General features: G+C 52.5%; 1 protein-coding gene across 2 annotated transcripts in view; it reads left to right on the top strand.

Annotated features, from left to right (window-relative positions):
* The window catches only part of MNT (MAX network transcriptional repressor), a 34,751-nt gene that overhangs the window by 1,257 nt on the left and 9,606 nt on the right, over positions 1 to 23,888 (top strand). The window contains exons 1-4 of one of the 2 annotated variants that reach the window (XM_032707379.1): positions 404 to 486; positions 11,101 to 11,662; positions 13,760 to 13,801; positions 14,457 to 14,568. In XM_032707379.1, the coding sequence (XP_032563270.1) occupies positions 414 to 486; positions 11,101 to 11,662; positions 13,760 to 13,801; positions 14,457 to 14,568 (789 nt within the window). In that variant the 5' untranslated portion in view covers positions 404 to 413. Of the gene's footprint in view, positions 1 to 403; positions 487 to 11,100; positions 11,663 to 13,759; positions 13,802 to 14,456; positions 14,569 to 23,888 lie in introns of those variants that run through there. The other variant, XM_032707377.1, reaches the window with a different exon arrangement.

Raw genomic sequence — 23,888 nt, 5'->3', positions numbered from 1 at the left:
GGGGGAGCGCCGCCCGCAAAACGCGGCGCCCGGATCGCGCCGCCGCCGGATCGGGCCGGCGCCCGCCGCGCCCCGCGCCTCGCGCTCGCTCCGGGGCCGCCCGGGGCCGCGCCCGCCCCGCGCCGCCGGCGGAGCCGCGGGGCCGACCCCGCGGGCCCCGGGCTGGGCCGGCCGCCGCGTCGCGGCCCGCCCCGTCCCGTCCGGGCGGCGCCCCGCGCTCCGCTCCACGTCTTGGCGCCGCCCGCCGCGTAGTAGCGGGGCCGCGCCAGCGCCCGCCTGTTGTGTTTCTGTTGCCACCCGCCATCTTGTCGCCAGCGCTGCGGCCGGCGGGGCGAGCCCGGGGCGAGCGGGCGGGGCGGGCCCGCGCTCCGGGCGGCGGCGGCGGCGGCGGCGGCGGCGGCCGGGCCCGCGCCATGAGCATCGAGACGCTGCTGGAGGCGGCGCGGTTTCTGGAGTGGCAAGCGCAGCAGCAGCAGACCGCACGTGGTGAGGGGCCGCCCGCGCGGGGCCGCGCCTGACAGCCCCGGCCGGCCGGGCCGGCGCGGGCACGGGTACCGGGGCGGGGGGGGCACCGGCGCGGGCTTTGCGCTGCCGGCGGGGCCCGGCCGGGGCGGCGGCGGCGGGGGAAGCCCGGGGCGGGCGGGGCAGTGACAGGGCACGGGGGGCTCGGGGGCAGCGCGGCGCGGCCCTTCGGGGGCTCCGTGCGGGGGGGCGGCCCCTGCCGGCCCCGCTCCCGCCGGGGGCGCCGCCGCCCCCGCCCCGCGCGCTGCGTGTCCCCGGCCGGCGGGGGGGCGGGGCCGTGACGCGCAAGGCCCCGCCCCTCACCACGTGCGCGCGGTCCCGCCCCGCGCGGTCCCCCCGGGGCTGCGGGACCCGCCCGGGACCCCGGGACGGGACGGGGGAACCCCCGCACCGCCCGCACGCCCCGCACCGCTCTGTCGGCTCGGCGGTACCGGGCCCTCCGGGAGCCGCGGCCGTGCCCCGGGGGCCGCCGCCCGCGCGTGGCTGCAGAACAGCCCCGGCCCCGCTCCCGCGGCGGCCCCGGCGCGGGGACTCGGGTGGACCTGCGGGAGCGGCGCTTTGTGCCGCCGCCGCCGCCCATTGTGTCGGTGATGAGTCACGCAGCAGACGGGGGATGCGGTGATGCGAGGCCGGCAGGATTCCCGAGCCCAGAACAAACCCCGGGATTTGGGGCCGCGCTCCCCGCCGGGCGATGACAGCTCCGGCCCGGGACAGCCCCCTCGGCCCTGCCAGCCCCGTGCTGGTACCACCTCCGGGCTCGCACCGGGTGGCTGTGCCCGGGGCTCGTGCTCTGCAGGGCCGTGAGTGGTGGCTCCTGCTGCCGGAGAGATTCCCACTGTGATCCGGCTGCCCCACACTGTGGGAACATCCTGTGAGTGGGCGCGACAAGTGGGGGTCTGGGATACAGAGGAGCAGGAGGGACCTGGCTCATCGTGCTGGGCAACCTCTGAGGCAAGAATCCTTGCCGAGTGGGGCATGGGCAAGGCAACACTCCAAGGAAAAGACATCATGCAGGTTTCCCAGCTCCAGGAGAAGCTTGCAGGGATGGGTAAGGATGTGGTGTTACACCAGAGCCCGCTGCAGGCAGGAGCTGCCAGGGCGAGTGTGTGGAGTCTGTTGTGGCTCTCTCAGGCACTGCTGGGGGCACAGGTCCCGTGCCTGCTGCACAGACATGTCAGGCCTGAGCCAGCTGCAGGAGTAGCAGCATCAGTGCAAACGTGGCCACGTCAGGGAAGTCCGAGCACCAGGAAGATCTGTGGCACGGGAGGGAGGAGCCCGGCGTGTGACCTTTGGGTGGCAGGAAGATGTCAGGGAGAGCACAAGCAGAGGAGTAGCTGGGAAAGACTGGGAAGCAATGAAGTGTTCAGGGTTGGCTTCCTTCCCTTGCCTTCTTCCTCTCCTGCCCCTTCAAATCTGTGTTCTGAGAAGTGTTATGGTCTGCGTTACACCCCCAGTTACCCTGCAGAACTCCAGGAGTCCAGTCCGGCCTGAAAATCAATGCATGTTGGGTACAGCATTAAATGATGTAAACCTGAGCTGATCTAAGGCTGCTGGGGGTATCACACCCATAATACCTACACTTTTGGTTTTCCGTACCTGGGAATAAAGGGTGGGAAATATCTCCCAATCAGCCAAACACTCATCGTCCCATCTTTATGAAAAACAAACTGATAGAAGGAAAACCAGAAAGGCTGTGGAGGAAAGGAGAGCAGAATGTCTCAGGGAGGGAAGATGGTCAAGGTATGGCAGGTCCCCTCTGTGGTGATCCCTGTCATGTGGAGCACTGCAGGACCTGCTCAGGAAAACATGGGGTGTGAGGCACAGCTCATCCCACCCACCAGGAGCACCAGGGCCACCTCCAGCCAGACAGAGCTGGTGGAGACTGTGCTCTGTGCAGTGTGGGACTGAGAGGGAGAGCTTTCAAGGAGAGGAGATGAAGAATTCCTTGAAAGCAAACAGCATTTGGATCTTCACATTCTCCTTGGACTTTGGGAGGTCAGGCTGGCAGCTTTCATCACCGCTTTGTCGTTCTTTTTGCGGTTGATGGTTACTGGGGTGCAACCTGGATCATCTCCAGCTTTGGGGTGCAGCTGGTGGGAGAGCTCAAGCCCTTGCCATGGGAGTGGGGTGCTGGTGCAGCACCCTGGGCTGGTTCCTGTGAGCACACACACGTCTGAGCGGTGACGTCCCGTTCCCCGCCCGTGGCCGCTGCCTCTGCTCGGCTCTGGGCCGTGTCCCAGCAGGGACCAGTGTGGCTTCTCCTGCCCCTTCAGCCTCTTCCACCGGTGGAAAATTAAACCATGTAGGCTTTGCTTTACTTAATTTATAACCAGAGCAGTTGTCTCCTGTGCCCTCAGCTTCTGAGGGATTTCTTGCTTTGGGGAGCTGTTTGTGACAATGATAGGGTTTTCTGGGGTGAAACCTGTTGCAGGCCACCCTGACCCACAGCAGGGAGACCCAGGTGGTTCATGGTGTGGAGCCCACCCCGTGTCACTGCTCCTGGCCCAGGGAATCCTAGAGAGTGGTTCAAACTGCATTTACAAGATGTTTACCCAAAAGCCTATTGAATATTGCGTATTATATGTATAAGTATTTCAGAAAACAGCATTTCAAGTTTCTGAAAAAAGCATAGTTGGGTACATCAGCTTGAGCTGTACCCATGAGAGTGACAGCTCCCAAGGGAATCACGACGTGGGGCCTCGGGGTGAAAGGGACCTGGGTGCTGTGGGGTCCTCGAGCTGAACCACTCGGTGTTGCAGCTGGGTTCAGACCTTGCTGGAATTGGAAGGATGCAGCACAAGTGGTTGGTTGTTGTCTTCCAATAAGCTGGGAGGAAAAATGCAGGTGACAGGCTGGGTTATGGGGAATGGTTTGCTTTGTAGTGATACAGCTGCCCATATACATCTACAGAATCCTCACCTGACACTTCTACAACATAAACATTGACTGACTTAAAATAGTAGGCTTTGAGGCTCTTTTGCTTGTGTGCTCATTCCACACCCCAGTGTGATCCCGTGTGTGTGCTGGGGTTTGCTGGATGCTTCCTGCTGGGCCTGTGTGACTTGGAGAATTTCTTACAACTGGACGAATTTTCTGTAGATTTGCAGAGAAATGTAACAGAAATGAAACTGCAGTGGTTTGGCTCCTCATCTGTACTCTGTGTGTGTGCTCAGCAAACCCGTTCTCCTACATGGTGACAAATGTTCTGTAAATGATGGTACCAGTAATATTGTTATTTGGATCTCGTTAATTTGTGGGGAACAAACCAACAGCTGTGGGGAGGTGAAGGGAGCAGCTGATGTGATGCATTTCTATACTGTGAACACCATGGGGATGCAGACAGTGACACACACTGTGGGGGCCACACACCAGCATTTCTCGTGGTTTTGGGGGTCAGGATGCTGAAGCACTCTTGTCTCCACCTGTGTTCATGCTTCACAATGCTGCTGCTGCTGCTGCTGTAACCCTCTTGCTGTAAGCACGTGGCTCCCAGGCACATAAACTCATATTTACACGGCACAGACCCACAGCCCGGGGTCCTTCCTCTGTTACGTGCAAGCTCCAGAGACACTGGACTTGAATTACAGGGTGGCTGATTTCTTTGACTTTAGGTTAATCCAAGAATGTTTTGTGATCTAAGAAAAACAAATTTCTTTATAATTGCAAGTAACTAATATTTGTTTTCTTAGGGTTTTTCCCATAGATGCTCATCTGTGAGTGCTCAGCTTGCGCTCGCTGCTCTCCCGGTGCTGCAGTTCCTTCACACCGTTCCTAGCGCGGGCAGTGACCCTGCAGCAAGCACAGTTATGGGCTTTTCCTTCTCACAGACTGCCATTTGGGCACTCAGTTGCCTGGGAGTGATAACAAGGTGTGTGGTGACCAGAAAGGTTTCCTTTGGCTGTGGTGCCGCCTGCCTCATGCTGATGGGTGAGGAGGAGAACCCGCTCACACCCAGCGTCTGTGGTTGGGCTCGGTGCTGTGCTCAGTGAGGTCCCCCACTGGTGTCTCTCCACAGGTCTTGTCAATGTGATGTTGGGATGCATCTTTTTGGCTGCTGCTGGTTTCTGTCTCCCCGGGGTGCATGTGGGTCCTGAGTGGCTCCAGGGGTATGTGGCCATGTCCTTAGCCATCACTGGCTGCTGCAGGCAGCACACCCACCGGGGTTTCTTTCAGGGGAGGTTAAAGCACCTCCCAACAAGAAGTGTGGAGTTTATCTACTTCTGGACTGCTGCTCTGAGGAAAACAGTGCCAGAGTGACATGCAGACTCTAAGAATTAGAGTTTAACTTTGGGAAGAGCCTTGCTCTGTGACAGAGCAATGTCTGTGAATTTGGGGATGGCAGGGATGACTGTCCTGGGATGGCAAGGATAACCACCCTGGTGTGGCCAGTTCGGGTGATGGAGGAGACTCCTGTGCATGGGCTTTGATGGGCAGATACCCTTGATTCTTATCTCTTTTTCAAGTATGGAGTTAGGATTCTGAAGGGTAATTTGCACACTTCCATTAATTTCCGTGTGAAGAGAGCTGGCTAGTGTGAGCAGCCTGTGGAAACAGCCCCTGGCACAGCGCTGGGTTGAAGGTGCAGCAGTGAGCCCTGGTTCTCCTGTCGGGATTGAGGAGTGTTACCTGGAGCAAACACACTTACCTGACAGCTGGCTCTTAACTGCCAGGTCTGGTTTTGCCATCACTCACTGAAGGCCTTTCACCTGTCCATGCTCCCTTGCTGGCTGTGTAACACACACACTGTGTTTGCTGGCTGACTCAAAGCAGCCTGCAGAGCACTTGCCAGCAGTGGATGAAGTGGGGTCTTAGAGTTTCTTCTGAGGGCACGTCTGTGGGCTTTTTGATCTGTTTTAAGAGTACATAGTTTGTTTATAATAGAATTTGTTAAGTCAGCTCACGTTTACTGTTCTTTTCCAACCTGTACATTTAAGGCACATCATTGTTTGCTGTCCCTGCAGTGTGTCCCCCTGTCTCTGGGCCAGAAGCAGGGGCAGCAGTGTCCTCATGTGTGTGGGAGCGAGTGGGTTGGATCCTGCCTGTCATCGGCGAGCTTTTTGCTCTGAACTGTGACACAGAAGCTGTTCAGCTGACAAAAACATGCTTATCACAGCACATTACCTTGTCTCTCTGTCTCTTAAGAATACCAAGGCATGGTGGAAAAGCACTGAGGCCCATCTTGTGTAGGACAGCTCACCTGGTTGGCTGCCCAGGGGAGGCTCCTTGGATGCTGAAGCAGAGTCAGCACGTGCCCACTCCACCTGTTAGAGCCAGTGCTTTCCTGCACTTCATCCCAAGTCCTGCAGACAGGAGATACACGGTACCTAACAGGAATTTTGCATCCCTCCAGCCCACCAAAGTGTGGTGCTGCAGCCACGACAGCAGGTGACATGCTCGGCCCCTCGGCGACCTGCTGGCCCTGGGGTGTCTGTGTACAGATAAGACTCTCCATGGTGGTTTTGGTTTTTTAGCAGTTTTGATCTGTTTTCTTTTCCTTTGTAGTGCAGCTAAATCCTGGTGCTTTATTTCTTTCTTTTGACCACTAAGAGTTAGTTATAACTAAAATGCAGCTAAAATGATTCTCTGGAGCTGATTCAGGGTTTCAGTTAAGTGCTGGAGCAGCATATTAAAGCATAATGTAAATTATCCATAGAGACTGGAAAGGCTGTTAATGTGAGAAACGTCTGCCAGGTATTTATTTGGTTATGGTTGATTCCTCTTTGGGGCTTGGGAGATGAACTACAAGATTTCTTGGGGGTCTTTCCCTGCTGCATTCCAGGAGCTGCAGGGGTTTTGTTTGAAAGTAAATGCTTCCTTGTAAGCCACCTGTCTCCATAAAGTAGGAATAAAATGTGTGTGCTTGCTAGATTTTATCAGGCAAGAAGATCACCTTGTCATTTCTCTTAATTGAAATCAGGTTTGGATACCAAGGTCACCGGTTTCACTAATGGTCTGTACTGGTTGGTGCTGAGGAGGGATAGTTCACATGAGGGCTGATTTTCCTTTGCCTTTAGAGATATGACATAAAGGTGTGATCATCCTTTGGCTGATAAAGTGGAGGTTTGAGTACTGTTGTTAGCAGTGAATGGTGACCCAGTCTGCAGATGAGGTGTGAGCATGTGGCAGCAGTGCCAGTGCAGTGAGATTGCTCAGCAGGGAGAGTGTCAGGTGGGAGTGGGGGTCTCTGAACCCTGAAACCAAACCCCCAGGAGGGCTGGCTTAGCTCTCGCTCTTCTGAGTTCTAATTGTGAAGCATTTCAGGATCCTTTGTGACCAGCATGCTCCTAAAACACGGTTCAGTCTTTTTTTGAGGTGCCATCGTGGCCCAGTGTGTGTGAGGAGGAAGGGACATGGGACGGTTTGGTATCAGGCTTGAAGTGTCACCAGGTGCCCGGCAGCCAACTCGGCGCTGTGGGCATGGCCTGGAGGGGTTTGGGAAGCAAGGCCGTGGGGGGTCTGCCACGTTACTGGTGGGGAAGCAGCAGTGCAAAGGGACACCAAACAGTGAGACTTTAGCAAAGATGGTAGAGAAAAGTGGGGCTTGTGTTGTGCTGTTGTCATCCAGGATTCAGAGGGGCTCAGAGAAAGGGGTCCCGATTTCAAAGGGGTCTCAGTCCTACAGTGTGTTCCTGGGCCTGGAAGCACCCATGGCTGGTTGCTGCAGCCTCTGGTGTCAGCAGCATTCACTATGACTCAGAGCTTGCCTGGCTCAGGCTGAGCTTTGCTGAGCTCCAGTTCTGCTGACTGTTCTTATCTTCCCTTTCCTGGTTCTCCTCTGCAGAGCCAGGGACCTGCAGAAACAGAAACCAACCTTCAGGCTCCAGCCTGCCCTTCCTCTTGGCATGGCTGTCCCCCTCCAGGCTGGCCCTGGGAGGAGGAAATACCTGGAGATTCTTTCTGTCCCCAGCACTTTCCGGGTAGGAACCTGGGGCGACTGCTGCAGGTGACCCTGCTCCAGATCCTGTGTCAGTGACACCCAGGCCACTCCTCTCTGGGGATGTAGCTGTTCAGGGTGTGCAGAATAAGTTCCCAGAAGCACTGAATGGTTCAGAAAACCAGTTCAGACCATTCAGAAAATGACACCACAGAACTGCCAGTACCTCCCTGTTCCAGAGTTAGGGATGTCCATGTGCTGGGGAGGGACCACTGAGCACACACAGAGCACAGAAGTAGGATGATTGGCTATGCAAAGGCACACACCCTTGATAAATTCTGAGTACTGACAGTGTCCCTAGTGAAAAATAGGAGCATTAAAAGGGCACTGACATTCCTTAAGGCCTGCTCCTCCAGCACTGCCCCGGGAGGCTCAGGCTGTGCCCTGGGGCCTGGGGGCACGTGTGGCTCTGCCCCACACTGCTCTGTGTCTGCAGCCCTGGCTGTGACAGGTGGGTGGTGTTTCCAGGGCAGGCAAAAGGGAAGAGATATATTTAAACGCAGCAGATTATTAGGTAACAAAGTTAAGAGTGCCTTGGTACTGTGTATTCCTGGACCATCAGGGCCTTAAAATAGCACCAGGCCACCGGTCAGAAGTGCTGACCCTGTTTCTGTGTCCTCCTAGGACAGGATTTGCTGTTCTGTCCCATGGCTGCTGGTGTTGCTGTCACTGTCTGGGTGGCATGGCCAGGGAGCTGAGGTCCCTGCTCTCAGCACGAGGGCATGATGGCAGACAGAGTGGTGTGGGCAGGGTGGGATTCCTGGTCCCTTCGTGCCTGGCCTGTGGTTCAGACCCCTGCAGGGTTCTCAGAGCTGGTTCACTCACTTGGTTTGTCTCATCGTCAGTCCCCTTGATAAGAGTGTCAAGAATGAGTGGAAATCAGACCTAATTTTGGGGTGCACCTTTGGGTTCAGCTGTCCTCGTAGCCCAAGGGGATACCCTGAGCCTTGGCTTCTTTCTGTGTCTGGGCCTGCAGGAGTTGCTGTGCTGAGTGTGCTGCATGGGAAGGAATGAACCTCAACGTGTGTCTGAGCACACGGTGTGCTGGTCACTCATCCCTGACATGTACCTGTGACTGAACATGGGTGAACTTCCTTCATATGGGAAAACATAGAGCTCGAGGGGGTTTCTTTCAAAGGGTGTCTTTGGTTTGTATGCAAGGTGTGAGTACAAAGTGAGCAGGAGACAGGATTTTATCACCCAATGGAAGGGTTTCTGTCCTAAGAGGTGACTCAGGGACCCTCCAGTCCTCTTGCTGGGGAGGGGTTGGCAGTGTGGATCCTTTCTGCCTGTGGATGAGTCAGACACAAAGGGACAGGGGCTCACTGGTGTCAGATTTTGGCTAAAAAAAATCCTTGAAATAAACTCTTTAGCTCAAGGAAGCTCAAGATTTGCAACACCAAAGGCCTTGCTGGCAGCTTGTCAGCAGCCCAAGGGCTGCACCTGCTTCCAGAGACATTTACATAAATATTTCTGATCACTAAGGCGTGCTTTAACCTTGCTTCCCTGTTCTCCTGCATCCCCGAGGAAGGAACGCTGCCGTTGTAGGAGTTTCGTGCCCACTCCTGCTCCCGCCTGGCAGCGCTGCCAGCGCAGCCCGTGGCTCTCCTGGCTGGATCCTCTGCTGTGCTGTGGCAACGTCACCTCCAGCCGCCAGTGCAGCCCAGGCAGGTCCCACTCCCCTGACCAGACCCCGCCAGGGCTTCCCATTAACGGACTCCCTTGTTGCTCCCTCCTCTCCGTCTCGGTGCAGTTTGAAGTCTGGGTGGAAGTTGTGTGGTCTGTGGTCTGGTGTGTGCCCAGAGCGCTGGTACCACTCGGTCCCCGCTGCTCTGCCTGTGCCCAACCGGGTACCCGGAGCTGCCCTGGAGCTGCCCTGGAACTGCCCCAGAGCTGCCCCGGAGCTGCCCCGGAGCTGCCCTGGAGCTGCCCTGGAGCTGCAGCGTGGCCGGACACGCGCAGGGAACACCGTGAGTCAGCAGCTCCCCAGGGTTGGGTTTCCTCGTGTGCCCTGTGCCAGGGCCATCACGTTGGCTCTGGCTGCGAACCAGCAGCAAAGTGGAGCAAAAGATCTGCAGACAAAGGGCTTTTCTGTATTGGTTATTAATGTTGTTCATTTGAGCCACTCAGAAACTGTAAGTAGTTAAGATTTGTGTTTACATCAGGAGATTCCTGCTGGGGTTTTTGCCACCCTGCACTGCTTTGCTTCTTCCTTTAAGGAAATATTGATAATTACCCTGAAATATTTTGAGAAAATACAGAGCAATGCTGCTTTCAGCCTCAGCTGCTGCTTAAACATCCTGCCTCCTCTTTTGGAGTCAGTCAGATCTTATGCTCACTTACCCCTACTTGTGCTGCAGGAGTTGAATTAAAACTTTGGATTTGAGTCTCGGGCAACCCTGGGAGGAGTGGTGTATGGATGTGAAATCCTTCCTGATCATGGAGTTTCATGGGTGCCTTTCCAAGTGCTGTGGGGTCAAGGACTGGGTCTGCAGCCCTGGTGCTGGAGCTCAGTCCGGGGGTGGTTTCTCCCCATGTGGTTGCTGGACAGTGTTTACCCAGTCAGATGGGTGCCTGACCCTGCTCGTGAGCTCCTGAGGTGGGTGGGGTGTGTTTGGGCTGTTGCTGCAGCTGAACTTCAGGAAATCACGTCGACTGAATCTGGGGCAGTGTCACTGTGCAGTCACACGTACCAAAGGGCGTTCAGAATCAGGAATAAGAGTTTTGTTCCCTTTATTCTCTCTGTAGCTTTTGCACTAGCACCCCTCAAAATTAAAAGGCAGGTAAGAAATTATCCCAGCAGTGGCAGGGCCCCTCAGGTGTGGTGAGGGCTGGGCAGCTCTGTGCCTGGGGGGGCCCTTTCCCCTTGTTGTGTTCAGTGCAGCTTCTTCTTGAAGATCACTGCAGGGTTGAACATAACCTGGTAATTCCAGGTGGCAGGATACACTCTCTTCTATCAAATTTCCTAAATATACACCCCAGCTTCAGTGTTTCAGTTGAGCCCAAGCTTTTCCTGGGAACAGGCTCTGTTGGGATGTTTCTTGGAGCTTCCTCTTGATACTGGCAACTATATGAGAGGACACCCAACCGTACGATCCTTCCTTGATGAAGTAAGGGTTTATTTTCCAAATATCTGTATATTACTTTGAAGAGGTTGGTGCAGCACTTTTAGTTGCAGCAGTCAGGAGCAGGATCTGCTGAGCCTCATGGACAGTGGGTTTGGAGATATTTGATTAAGGCTGTGTGATGTCTAGATGCCAGGGCCACTGGCGCCACAGGACTTGTATAAATAAATTTTGCTTGTGCCATGTTCACGCAATTAAAGCCGGAGCCCTGGATCGCATTTGATGAGGTTTATTTTGCTAGTCGGGCCACACAGATTTCATTTACTTTGTATGGTGTTATAAAAACATATAGGAACATACACACATCAAAGCCAAGTTTAGGAGCTTGAATAAAAGCCACAGCAGTAAAAACCCCTGACGGGTTTGTATCAGTGCAGTGTCCATTGAGCTGGGATTTACTCAGGGCAGTACAAAGCATGGGGTGTTTTAATTTAAGGAGCCTGCCTTGTGTTGGTTCAAGGCTGCGGCTGGGGAAGGTCAGGGAAGTGCCACTGCTCACTGTCAGTGTTTCTCTTTCAGAGGAGAATGAGAAGCATGAGAAGCTCCGCCTGGAGAGGGAGCAGGAGCAGAAGAAGGCCAGCAAGGCCAGCGTGCCGCGGGCCAACAGTGCCCTCTCCCCGGAGGAGCCCCGAAGCGAACTGCTGGTGCCCGTCTCCCCCCCGGCCCCGGTGCCCCCGCCACCCCCGCCCCTGGCAGCCCCCATCTCAGTCATTCCCATCCCTGTTGTCACCAGTTCCCCCCAGCAAGCGGCCCAAACCGCCCTGTCCCCGCCGCTCGTGCAACGCCACCAGCCCCTTGTAAGCACTCCCAGTGTCCCCAAGGAATCCTCGTCGGTGGCTCCGGTGATCCAGAGGCCGCCGGGCCCACATCTGCCGGATGGGAAAGCTGCCACCCCGCCATCGGGCAGCCCCAAGCAGCTCCAGCATTACCCGGCGCCGGTCCTGGCCATCTCCCAGCACCACGTGGTCCCGCAGCCCATCCAGCCCCTGCAGCACCCGGCAGCGCCCGCGCCCCTCGGCGCCCTGAAGCTGGCCCCGGCAGACGACCTGAAACCCATCGAGCTCAAGAAGAGAATTGGAGGGTGAGTGCACCATGTGTGTGGAGGTGTCCAGCAGGGACCAGGCAAAGATGGTACCGAAACCTGCATCACTCTGGGGCAGCTCCTGCTTGTGCAAAGCGTTGTCAGATCAGAAATACTGAGACCTGTGGATGTTTGATGTCTGTTTGGATTGCTGAGAACAGGGTTTTTCAACTTGATGGGATTTTATTTTCCTCCCTGACTCCACACTGTAATATTCTGTACCGGGACTTTTTTTTTCCAAGCCAGAATGGTGTTAGGAAGCAAGTCCCAGCCCTGCCTGTCTGATCTCAGGTGGCACCTGGTGTTATGTTTGACAAAAGATCTCTGCTTGTACTGGTCAGGGAAATTACATGGCACTGCTGCTTGCAGGAGCTTTGTTGAAAACTGGGATGTGATCTGGGAGATGTCATTCCCAGGACAGGGATTATCTTAGCTGCTGTTTCAGTTTCTCAGTGCTGTAAGTGCTGAGAGCCTCCTGCTCGCCCAGAATCCTGCAGCTGGAAGGGGCTGAAGGCTGTTTAATCTGCCCGCACCCTCAGACAGGACTTGTGGCTTTGATGTTGTTCCAGGGTAGGGTAATGTTTATCTGACTTGTTCCTAAGGACTTTGGCTGGTGGTGACTCTGCCTTCTCCGTAGGTGGCTGTTTCCAGACCACAGCATCCCAATACTGTCTGGTATTACTGCTTTGGAATGGGAGAACAAACCATTCCCTTCTTTGCAGCAGTTTTACCTGTTTCCCTTGGCTCTTTAGTTTTCCTGCAGGATAAGTGACCTGGATCTGTTCAGTCTTCCCTCCTGGGCTGTGCTGTCTGGGCCTGGGACCGTTCTGCAGTGGGGGGATGACTCCTGGCAGTGGTGTTGGAGATGGTGTGCAAGTCCCAGGAGGGCTGGAGGAGATGTAACATGTAGTGGACAGAAAAAGGGTTCACAGTGTCCGTTGGGATATAGAGATCCCAAAATGCATAGAAGGAAACAACATAAGTAATGCAGATAAGAGTTTGTGAAGGTAAAGGCTTTGGTAAAACGCCAGTGTGATTTCTCTGTGGAAAACTGGGATCTTGAGAGCCTTTCTGTAAAACACCCAGCTGTGGGAAGGGTCCATCAGCCTGTGCTTTGATCAAGCGACCCTGTCACTGCCCCTGTGTGGGTTCAGATGGCTGTGGAGCCAGTTTCTGCTGGCATGGGGGTACCAGGGCAGGCTGCACGAGTCTGAGGGGGGTGGCTACAGGTGCACCCACAAACTGCTCCTGTGCCATCACACTGAGCTTTGCTTCTGGGAAGCTGGGAGGGCTGTGCTCCCAGTGTGGAGCCCAGCTCACCACTGTGTCCCCCTAGAACTACTCCATTAGACATAAGCACAGAAAAGGTGTCTTTTTCAGCCTGTAAATGTTTCATGGGAAAATGCTGACAAATGTTTGTTTTCAAATACCTGACAATTTATTGATTATGTTTACCTCAATGTCCTGTATTTTCAGATAAAGGCAAATAATTACTTTGCACAGTGTATTGAAAATACTTGAAATCTACACGTCTACTGATGTACCTAAACACCACTGTAGCTGAAAAACTGAGAACATTTATTTGTTTAGCTTTTCCTAAAAACACTCCTCTGATTTGGAGGGTGGGGATGAACTCAAACTCCAAAACCAGAAGCTCACTCTGGTTCTTCCTTGAGAAGTGACTGGAGGATTCCTGGATTGCTTCATTCCATGTTTATCCTCAGCTTTGTTGTTTCAGGCACAGTAAAAACCTGAAGCAGTTGGAAGTGTTTGCCCAGTATTGTACATTTGAATTTAAAACTGCATAAACCTTGTCCCACTGGAGCATAGGTGTAGGTTACACCTGTTTGTACCTTGTGTGCATTATATGCACAATGTGTCCATCTAATGCACATGTAAAGTATGTAGTTTATCTTGAAACAGTATAGGCAGAAATATATATGTGCCTAATGTTACACCAGTGATATCTGAACACCTCTGTTGCTTTTGAATCTTGACCTGTATCTCCTTGGCACACACACACTGCTGCAAGCACAGGTGCAATGCAGGAGTTTTCAACCTGACACTGAGCTGATCTTTGTTCTGTTTGGGTTACAGGGTTGGGACCAGGGAAGTACATAATAAATTGGAGAAGAACAGGTGCGTAGAAAGCCAGGGGTTTGGTTTTTTTAATTGTAATTCACGTTCTTTTTTTGGCCTATAGTCTGTCAATATTTGTTTGGCTTTGGCGGGGTTTTGTTTGTTGTTTGTTTGTTTTTAAACAAAGAACCTGAACAAAATTCTTAGTGGCTTTTACTGAATCTTGCAGCATTGCTTTGCTTTCTTACAGCTCAGTTCTGCATTTCTGGCTTCCCAGTATGTTCTGTTTAACTGCACCACTGCGTCCCATCACCCTGCAAAGCCCTCATCCCGCAAAGCAAACCCCCGTGTGCATAACAGTGTGACTCCTTTAAAGCAGTGAACCAAAATCAGGGGTCAGTGCACAGTGTGAATACAAGAGAAAAAACAGTTCCTGACCCAAAACTCTTACAAGCCTGACTAGCTAAATCAGAAATACAGTGACAGTGGAAGCACAGGGAGATGAGATGTTTCATTTAAGGCTGCACAGTGTTCCTAACAAAGCTGGGATAGAATCCAGGCACACAGCCCTGTGATGTCTGTGCTGGACTGGGGGTCTGCTATGCACAGGTGTAGGTGCTTTGCTGGATTAAGGCCTCAGTTAAGCTCTCCCCTGTGTGGAATTGGTTTCTGGTGTGTGTCCCACGAGCTGACGACCCACCTGTGTTTTCTTTAGACGTGCACATTTGAAAGAGTGCTTTGAGACTTTAAAGCGCAACATCCCCAACGTAGATGACAAGAAGACCTCAAACCTCAGCGTCCTCAGGAGTGCCTTGCGATACATCCAGGTATGTGCAGCGCTCGGGGGTGTGGGCTGGGCTGGGCAGGGGCTGCAGCTCACCTGGGAGTGCAAAGGAAGACAGGAGAGAAAGTCCCCTTCCTCCTCCTCCTCCCACAGGATGTGGTCATTTATAAACTCCAGGTTTCCAGAGCATTTGGATCTTCTAGGAACACTTGCTTCATGCAGTCTCCTTATTCTAGAAGTTTCAAATTAACCACAAAACATCCTTACCAGCAGTGGTGACACAGGGAGCAGATACTCAGATGATCGTAGAGATCTAGGCTGAGTGAACTTCAGCTGCTACTTCTGGATTCAGGTGAATTTTAATCTGTATGATTTGGGGAGGTTTTCTGTTTGCTTAACTAAAACAGTCAGATTTCCATGAAGGTTTGGTATGCCTCAAATATTTAATGAGATGGATATGGGAGTACAGGTCATTTGCTTGGAAGCGGGGAAAGCCTGGAATTTGGGGTTGCAGCATGAAGCTGCAGGTGGGTAGGGTACCAGGAATGAGTCTGGGGGAAAGTACAGGTAAAATTCAGTTGTGTTTGCAGCTGGAGGGAAGTTAGCGTTTGTGTTTGCTTGTTTAACGTTTGTGAAAGTGGTTAATGGTAGCACAAAAGAAGTTTTAGATGTCCTCTGTGAGTGTGAGTGAAATTAATAGCTCGTAATGCAATTAAAATTCATCCGGAAACTGGAAGAGTTGCTGCATTTATGGTGCAAATGAAGAGAGCCAGTACACCTTGTACTTTCTAACTAGAATAAAGGATGCTGAGGACTGATCACAATGGGCTTTTCCACAATAAAATGTCATCTTTTCCTCACTTTCTTCCCATTTTCCTTAGTCCCTCTCAAACATCATTTCCCTCTGGTGTTCAGAAGTGCTGGACATTGATTACTTGTTTCAGCTTCACTTTGGAGAGTCAGTAATGCCTCAGAGTGAGATCGGCTCAGCCCTTCTTGTTAGTCTTCATCAGTGACTTCCCTCAGAGAGCCTTTGGTTGGGGCAAATTCTGATGGTACCTATCCACTGTTTGTATTGCTCAAAAAGGTATTTTTGGGGGTGTGGTTGTATTGCAGCCTAATGGGCATCAGAGAAGATCTGAGCCTTTCTTTGGATTTCGGCCAGCTGATGTTTGTGGGGATGAGCCTCCATCAGCAGTAAGGGAGCAGAGTGATCCCATCACTGCTCTCCAGAGTCAGGGTGTCAGGAGCCGTGTCTGGTGTCGTGGCTGACACCCTGGGGATGCTGATGCACGTTCAGACTTCTCTGTGAAGAGAGTCTGCTCTGGCAGTGTTTTTACTCTGTGCTTTTGGGAAGCACCTTAACATTCTGTTTGAGACTGTCAGTGGAGATGGCTGATCCTGCCTCTCCCTCCTCCCTGGCTCCCTTGTGCAGTGTTTGAGTCTCTGGTGTGGTGCAGTTCTGTGCTGCCTGCGGGCGTATGGACCAACAGCTCCGTAAATCGCTGGGAGTGAAACCCTCAGCACATCCTTCGGGGGTGTAAGGTGCTTTTTGATGGTCCAGAAGGCATTCACAGATTCAGAACCATGTTTTGTTTCCTATAAGTTTCTGCTCAGGTCTGTTTCAGTGCCGCCTTTGAATTGTTTTTCCCAGCATGGATCCAGTCTGGGAATCAGGATGGCTGGGATCGGGTCTGTCGACCTGGCTGCTCTGGTGTGATTTCTCCCATGCTGTGGTGTGTGCCCACCGTCTGGGACTGATGGAGGTCTTGGGGTGGTGTAATTGCAATGTGTTCAATCAGTCAGTGGAGTGAAAATGCAGAGGTTGGGAGGGCTTATGGCTCAGTATTCCCTCCTGGTCTGGGACTGTCTCGCCAGCGGGGGCTGCACGGCTCTGCTTTACCAGCTCTGCACCACAGATGTTGGAGCTTGCGGGAGGAGCCTCTGTGGTGACGAGTCTGGGGTGTGCAGCGCTGGGACAGGGCCGACCGTCCGGGTGTCCGTAGGTCAGTGTGGCAGTGCTGGGACAGGGCCGACCGTCCGGGTGTCCGTAGGTCAGCATGGCAGTGCTGGGACAGGGCTGGCTGTCCGGGTGTCCGTAGGTCAGCATGGCAGTGCTGGGACAGGGCTGACTGTCCGGGTGTCCGTAGGTCAGTGTGGCAGCGCTGGGCTGGCGGTGGGAGGAGTGGTCGGTCAGCCAGATGGCCTTGTGGGGCTCGCCCAGCATGGAGAAGGTCACAGTGACCTCAGGCCTGTCCCAGCCACCCTCCCTCCCCAGCGGCCAGTGCTCCTGTGCCAGTGTCCACCTCCACGTGTGCAGGGAGCACATGGGAGTGCCAGCCCTGGCTGGCGTGGTGGGGCTGCCCGTGGGCGGGGGCTGACCCTGCACGGGCAGCTGGCCCTCTGCCCTGGGCAGTGACACGGCCTGGCTGTGACGTTGTGCAACTGCTGCATCACCTCCTCCTCCTCCTCTTGCCGGGCAGCCGGGGCCTCTCTGGCAGCCGCTTGCCTGAGCTCGGAGCAGCAGGGAGTATCCCGAGCAGCAGGGAGTATCCCGAGCAGCAGGGAGTATCCCGAGTGCAGTTTTCCCTGGCAACGCCTTCACCGTGGGTCTGCACCTCTGTCACAGGATTCCGCTGTGCTAAAAACTTAAGCGCTGGGGGTTTTTATATATATTTTTTTTTTTTAATGCAGTTTGAATTTAGCTGTGATCTGTTTCAACAAAACTAACGTGCATCAGTCTGGGGATGGGCACTGATAGTATGCCAAGCTCCATTTGTTTCACTCACAGGCTCGGTGCTTCCCTTGGGAAGAGAACAGGGAAATTGTGCAAAGGAGATTTAAAACTAGAACCTCTTACTCCCAGGATAGCGAAGCAGTTTTTCACTGAAGGGAAAAATCCACCAAAAAACCCAAACCCAAATGAGCCTTGCAGGGGAGGAGCACAGTGCACCGGCCAAAGCTCTGTGCAGTGGCTGCTCTGTGCCCGTGGGCATTGTGGCAGTGCACTGATTGCTGCAGCCTCTCTTCCTACAAAATCCGTTTTCCCCTGTTCCAGCTGTAACTTCTTAGAAGCAGGCGGTTTGTTTCCTTGGCTGGATTTAAATATTTGTATCTGCATCAAATCAGATAAGTCAGGAAGTTAAATTCTGAACTTCCCATGGAGCTGTCAATTTAATTTATCCTTGGACCTGGGCTTGTGCTCTGCAACAGTAAATTAGAATCTGCAATTAAACACACTGTTGCACAAAGGAAATGGGGCTGAACGCAGCTGGAAGTTAATAATCCCTTAGCTGGTGATTCAGCTTAAAGTCGTGTGGGCTGTTGTTCTGTGGCTCTGGCTGAGGGGGTTTCCCAGCGGGTCTGACAGCAGGGTGGGCTCCAGACGCCAGCACAAAGCCTCTGACCAAGCCCATTTGTTGCACGGGCCACCTCAGCCCTTGTTCTTCACTCTCCTCCCCACAAAACTTGAGAGAAAATGCTGGAGACCTCTGAGGAGTCTGTAAGATGCATGGAGTGATTTGGCTAAAAGCACAGTGGGAATAAAATGCTATTTGCTTTGAGAGAGCAGAGCCCTGTCTCCTTGGCTGTCCTGGAGCAGTGTCCCCTGGCAGAGCCCAGGCAGGACAGGCCTGTCCTCCTCAGAGAGCCCCACTGCAGAGGGGTCCAGCCCAGCCCAGCTGGCATCAGACACAGCTCACAGTCCGTGCAGCTGGGCCCTGATGTGTTTCTCCTTGAAGGATTCCTTGCCCCCTAGGAAATGTTGTAATCATCATCTTGGGAAGCTAGTTGAAAAAACCTTAAGCAAGACTGCTCTGTTCTCAAAATGTGCCTGTCACTTGTGGTACCTGAGCACCCTCCAGTTCTGGGGGTTATTTTGTCTTGCACATTTAGTGTAACATGACATCCAGGTGATTTGCTCGCCAGGTGACACCAGGTGACACTGACATGAGGCAGCCCAGCCCAGCAGTCTCAGGTCATGCTGCAGGTCCTGCTTGTAGGCCAGTTTCCCCAGTATAACTCAAACACTGACTAAATAACAATGTGCTTCCAAAATCTGAGACACAACTGAGCTTCTCAGGGTGTGCAAAAGGCAAAGAGCAAAATCCTTGGAAGGTGGTGAAGCGGGGCACCATGTGTTCCAAACCCCTGTGTGGGCTGCTCGGGTATGGCAGAGGTGTTGGGAGGCTGCTGTGGTGACAGACATTGGGTCGTGGTCCCACAGAGCTGTGTTGGCTCTGGTTGTGAAATGGACTTTGCTTACAAATTCCCGTAAGTCATCTGCTGGCCCTGTTTGTGGTGTTAGAGACAGAATGTACCTGTGGTGAACTGAGAATTTATAGGATGGCCAGTTTGTCATTATTGCCTCGGGAAGGGGTAGGAAGGGTGGAATTTCTTTCTTCCCAAGGAGCTGGGGTTTGCCTTCCTGCTGATGGGATGAGTACTGGAGCAAGGCCATGGACTGGCATGGGCTGAAAACCTGCCTCTAGGACCAGTCTTCCCAGGAATCATCCAGATAAATTTTTGATGCAAATCAGTCTTTTGATTTTTCTGGTTGGTTGCACTTAGAGAGATGTATAAATGAGCAGCAAAGCCTTTTAAAAGTCAGAAGGCTGCTTGTGCAAACAGTCTTGCTACCACTTGAACTGCAGCCCAGCTGGCCAGGGAAATATTTTACCAAAGTGAAGTAGTCTGCATCCTCCTGATGGAAACCTGCCCTTTCCAAAGGCAGACAGCTGGGCTGCAGCAGCCTCGCAGCTCCTCGCAGGTGATGGTAGCAGCCCCTGACAGTTTCTGTGGCCTGATTCCTTCCTCGGGAGCTAAAAAATGTTCAGGCTAAGAAATAGTCCTGGCGTTCTGGACTCAAGGAAACGGACATCTCTCTAGATTCCCAAGTAAATTGCTGCATTGTTCATTTTGGGGGAAGTGTGCCTGATTTCCTCCTCTGATTACGGATGTGGCTTCCTCAGCAGAGCTCTCTCCACCTGCCCGGGCCGTGGCCTCAGCTGACCTGTGGCTCTGTCACCACTGCCAGAATGATGGCATTTTCCTTGTCATATGTAACTGCTCTGGGTTGAAGTTAAAGCAGGGTCTCAGATCATTGAGAAAATGGGTTCAGCAAACTCAAACAGTAAATAACAGAGCTGATGCCTGATCTCCTGCCAGGGGTAGAGGCCCCTTGGGAACTGATTTACCTGTGCTCACTGGTGCTGGCAGTTGTTTATGATGTTTAACTTGTTAATCCTCACCTCGTCTCTTTTGGCTTCTCAAACTGCCTGAAGCAACATGTTGTGCACCTAAAAATGATGCAGTTGCCCATCCGTGCCAACAATAATCAACTTAATTGACTCCCTTTAGGGCAGAATGAATACAAAGGTACTGTCCAAGGGCACCTCAGCAGTGCGTATAAAAATCCTTTTTAAGCTGATCTCGTGGACTTGTGAACAGACCAGATACATTGGTTACATTTTCCTGTTAAAAACCACGGCATCTCTTCATCTTTTGGTTTGTTTTATTTCTTGGTCACTTCATCAGTGCCTGAGCACAGTAATTCATCTCTGTCTGCATGTAGGTGACCAGAACAAGAGCAGTGGCAGTGCTTGAGTTGGGGTTTGAGTGTTGGTGGGTGCTGAAGGGCACTGCAGGATCCTGGTACAGGAAGGTGCAGACACAAACCCACGTGTCTGACGTTGATGTGGTTAAAGACCAGGTCTCATTTACATTCAGGCACTGTCGTGGTTGGATTATTGATGAAAATGCATAAACCAAACTCTTCTGCTGAATCCAGTTAAGTTCCCCACCTTGAAGAGGGTGACTGTAACTGTTATTCTTTATTCTGTGACAGCTATGAGGTGAATATACTCACCTGCTGTAAAACTTGTCTAGTAAGAGTTGGGTCCATCAGTACTGCCTTGCCTCCCTCATGTGAGCAGCACTCACGTGCCAAGCTGTGCTGCTTCATGGTGTTTACCTGACCTGATCCATTGATTATATCTTGTCTAATTAGCCTGAATCTCCTTGCCAGTAATGAAGGCTTCCAGCATCCATAGGCTGTAGTCATGCAACATGTCATCTGTAGACTTCAGAAAGTGATGAGTAATAAGACCTTTAAAAAAGTATTGTTTAGTAATGTAAAGCAAATTGGAGCCTGCTTAAAAATGTGAGATGGAATCCCCCGCTGTCCCTGCAGCTGCAGCAGGACCTCAGGGAGGCTCATCCAGGGAGCCATCAGGGCATTTTTATTTGCAGGATTGGTCACAAAACATGTTTTGCAGTATTTCTTAAAAATGCCCAATGTTTTGACCTTGTTTTGGAAGATGTTTCTTAGCCTTTGCCAAGAGGGATGTGATTTTCTTAATGCCTCATTCATGACTCGTACACAAGAGTTTGGAAAGGGTTAATGGAGTTGTGAACCCATAGGTGTCTCTGTAATGGTCAGAGAATCCACACCTGTCCCACTGCTGTCATTTAAGTGGTAGTTCGAAGAAGCACTTGGGGTTATAAAAACCAAAACAACGTGTAAGTGGAGCACAGCACAGGGTTTAGAAATGCTGGTGTGTGGTAGCTGGTGGGGGTTATGTTTGGGGGCTGTTGCTTGTTCTGGTTGTCACCTGCAGTCAGAGCTGGCACAGGAGGGGAGAAAGGGCATGGCCCCTGAGCGGTGATAATTACAGCTTGATTGCACAGGCTGTTTTTTATGTGTGACATTGCAGAAGTCGCCTGCCTTTAAACTCACTGACATCACAACTGCGTGGTTTGGGTTGTGGGTTTGCTTTTCACAGAGAGCCTGACTGGGACAAGGTCTGGGCTCCATGGCACAACTGACAGGGCAGTTTGGGTTCCTGTTCTCATCCGTAGCAAAGGTGTGTGTTGATACTCTCTGAAGTTCCCGTGAATTAGTGCCCGATTGGAGGCCCAAACAAACAGTTTTAAGGAAGCAGTAACCACAGTGCACAGAGTGCAGCAGAGTTCAGCTGTGTTGTCCGAACTCTGCAGCTGTGGATGTTGTGGCAGCCAACATTGTCAGCTACAGAATAATCAATGAGGGGGATTCTGACACTGTCGTGCAGCAGCAGGAAGTTGTGTCAGCTGAATCTCCCATTGTTGTGTGTGCCAGTGTTACTCTGACGTGACAGGAATCCTGATACCACGTGCTCGGGAGAGTGTGGAAATATGAGAAAAATTTTTGCAAGGCTTCCTGTCCCAGTTGTTAGTTATAAAAAATTAATAGTGACTCTGATGCTGCCTGTGCCTTGGCCTTGCCCTACCAGTTCTGTGGTTCCATCTGGACACTTCCCTGTGTGTGGCTGTAGTTGCTTTATTGTCCATTTCTCTTCACTGTCCGGCCTGGGCAGGCCATGGGGAGCTGGGTGACCTTGGGAAACAGCAAAGCTGCTTCTGCACAGGGTGGTAGTTAACACTGTAAACAAACCAGGAAAAAATGGATCAACTGGTTTTCAGATTTATTTTGCTTCTATCTGTCTTGCTCATGTTTTATGCCATTATGAGTTGAAATATCAATCTGAGGTTTAAAAGATCCCTTTCACCATGGGCTTCGTACTGTTTTCTTGAATCCCTCTTGGGGATATACTGCTCATCCAGGGACAGCTTGTGTGGTACCCAGAGGAGAAATCACAATCCCCATTTGATAATGAGGGTGTCAGGTAGGGACTTTTGGTCCTGTTGTGCTGAGACTCATCTTGATCTGAATAATGAGGCTGCTTAGGCCATCTGGAGACAGCATTTAGGGGAAATTATGTCTTTGAGAATTCTGGCTCTGATTGAAAGAGCCAGGTAGCTGGCAGGTGAGCTGTTGTCCTGCCACCTCATGGGCAGGGACCTGATCATTCATTGTATTTGTACTTAGGGGAGCAGGAACGAGCTCCCTGAGGGTGATTGGGCAGTTTCCTGCAGCATTAGAAAGAACAACTTATATTTTGCCCCTCTTCCCAAAAGGCTGAGAGGACAGTGTCTGAGAGGCGATGGGTCTCACTCTGCACACACCCACAGAGCTGGCATTGCAGGTTGGGTGGGTTTGCACAGAGCTGTGCCTTCAGGGCAGTGTGTGCTGATCAGAGCTCTGGGTCCCCAGCAGCTGCCACCTTCTTGTCCCTTCATGTTTAGGAATTTCACAGGACTTCACCTTTCTAAGGTAACACCTCAGCCCAGCAGAGGAGCTTCAGCCTTGGGAGCCCCTCTGTGAGCAGTGGTGGCAGTCTGGGCACAGTGGGCACTGCAGCTGCTGTGCCCAACCCGTCCAGCACAGAGGGCAGTTTGCACTCAGGGGCACAGCTTTGCCTCATGGTCTCACACAGGTGTTGGTTTATGTTTAACAACTGGGCTTTGCGTCCTCCCGCTGCCACCGTGGCCATGACAATGAGGGAGGTGGGTGGAGAGAAATCCTCTGGTGACCCAGATCTGCTCCATGGGCCGTGGGTGGAGCCACTGGGATGTGAATAACTGGCACTGACCTCCTTACACAGGTGGGGGAACTGGGAGGAGAAGTGGTGCGGGAGGATGACACCTTCTCGGAGTCACCAGGGCTCAGACCTGCTGCCGTGGGGTGGGGTGGTTCTCTTCTGCTGGGGAGGGTCGTTCTTCAGAGCCCGTGGCTGTTGGGGCTGCCATCACCTGCCAAAACTGTGTTTTGGGAGGTGTGCTGCTCTCTAGGAGTAATTCTCCCCTTGCTGCTCCCCGGGCACTGTTGGGGTGTGCAGCTCAGCTGTGCCTCGTGCCCGTGGGCTGAGCCAAAGGGCAGGAACACGAACAAAGGGAGCCATGCCCAGGACCCATCCAAAACTCTGCCTTGGCTCCCATGAGGGCTGCTCAGAGATGCCTCCAAGGAAAATACAGAAGCACAGCAGCAAATCAGTGTTGTTATAATGTGTCTGCACAGAAATCTCCTCATCCCTGGCAGAGAAAGCCCTGGCTGTGGCTCCAAGGCATAAAACTGCCTGTTGCCCTCTGGAGCTGATGTCCGTGTGTCATCATGGAGGGTAGGGAAGAGCTTCCAGATGCCCTGCATCCAGCAGTTGTGTTGTTAATAATAATCTCTCCTTGAGATGCAGCACACTTCATTTCTGTTTGCAGAAAATGATGACAGAGGCGTATTTCCCATAAATTATTTTAATTTTTAAATTTTTTTCATTTGAGTGCTGCAGAATTAAATTTGGAATTATTAATTCCAAATTCTTAATTCCCCAGTTATTTTAATTTGTTTGGGATCGTTTTCTGAATAACAAACACCGTGGTATTTCAGGGTCTTTGGAGCATCCAGAATCTGCTGGAATCATTAAAATTGTCTTGCTTGTTTCCTGCATGACAGAGACTGGTTAAAAAAAAATAAGAAAAGTAAAACACATG

Source organism: Chiroxiphia lanceolata, chromosome 20, assembly GCF_009829145.1.
Source record: "Chiroxiphia lanceolata isolate bChiLan1 chromosome 20, bChiLan1.pri, whole genome shotgun sequence".
Lineage (NCBI taxonomy): Eukaryota > Metazoa > Chordata > Aves > Passeriformes > Pipridae > Chiroxiphia > Chiroxiphia lanceolata.
The sequence above is the reverse complement of the archived record's forward strand: the minus strand, read 5'-3'. Positions and strand labels throughout refer to the sequence as shown.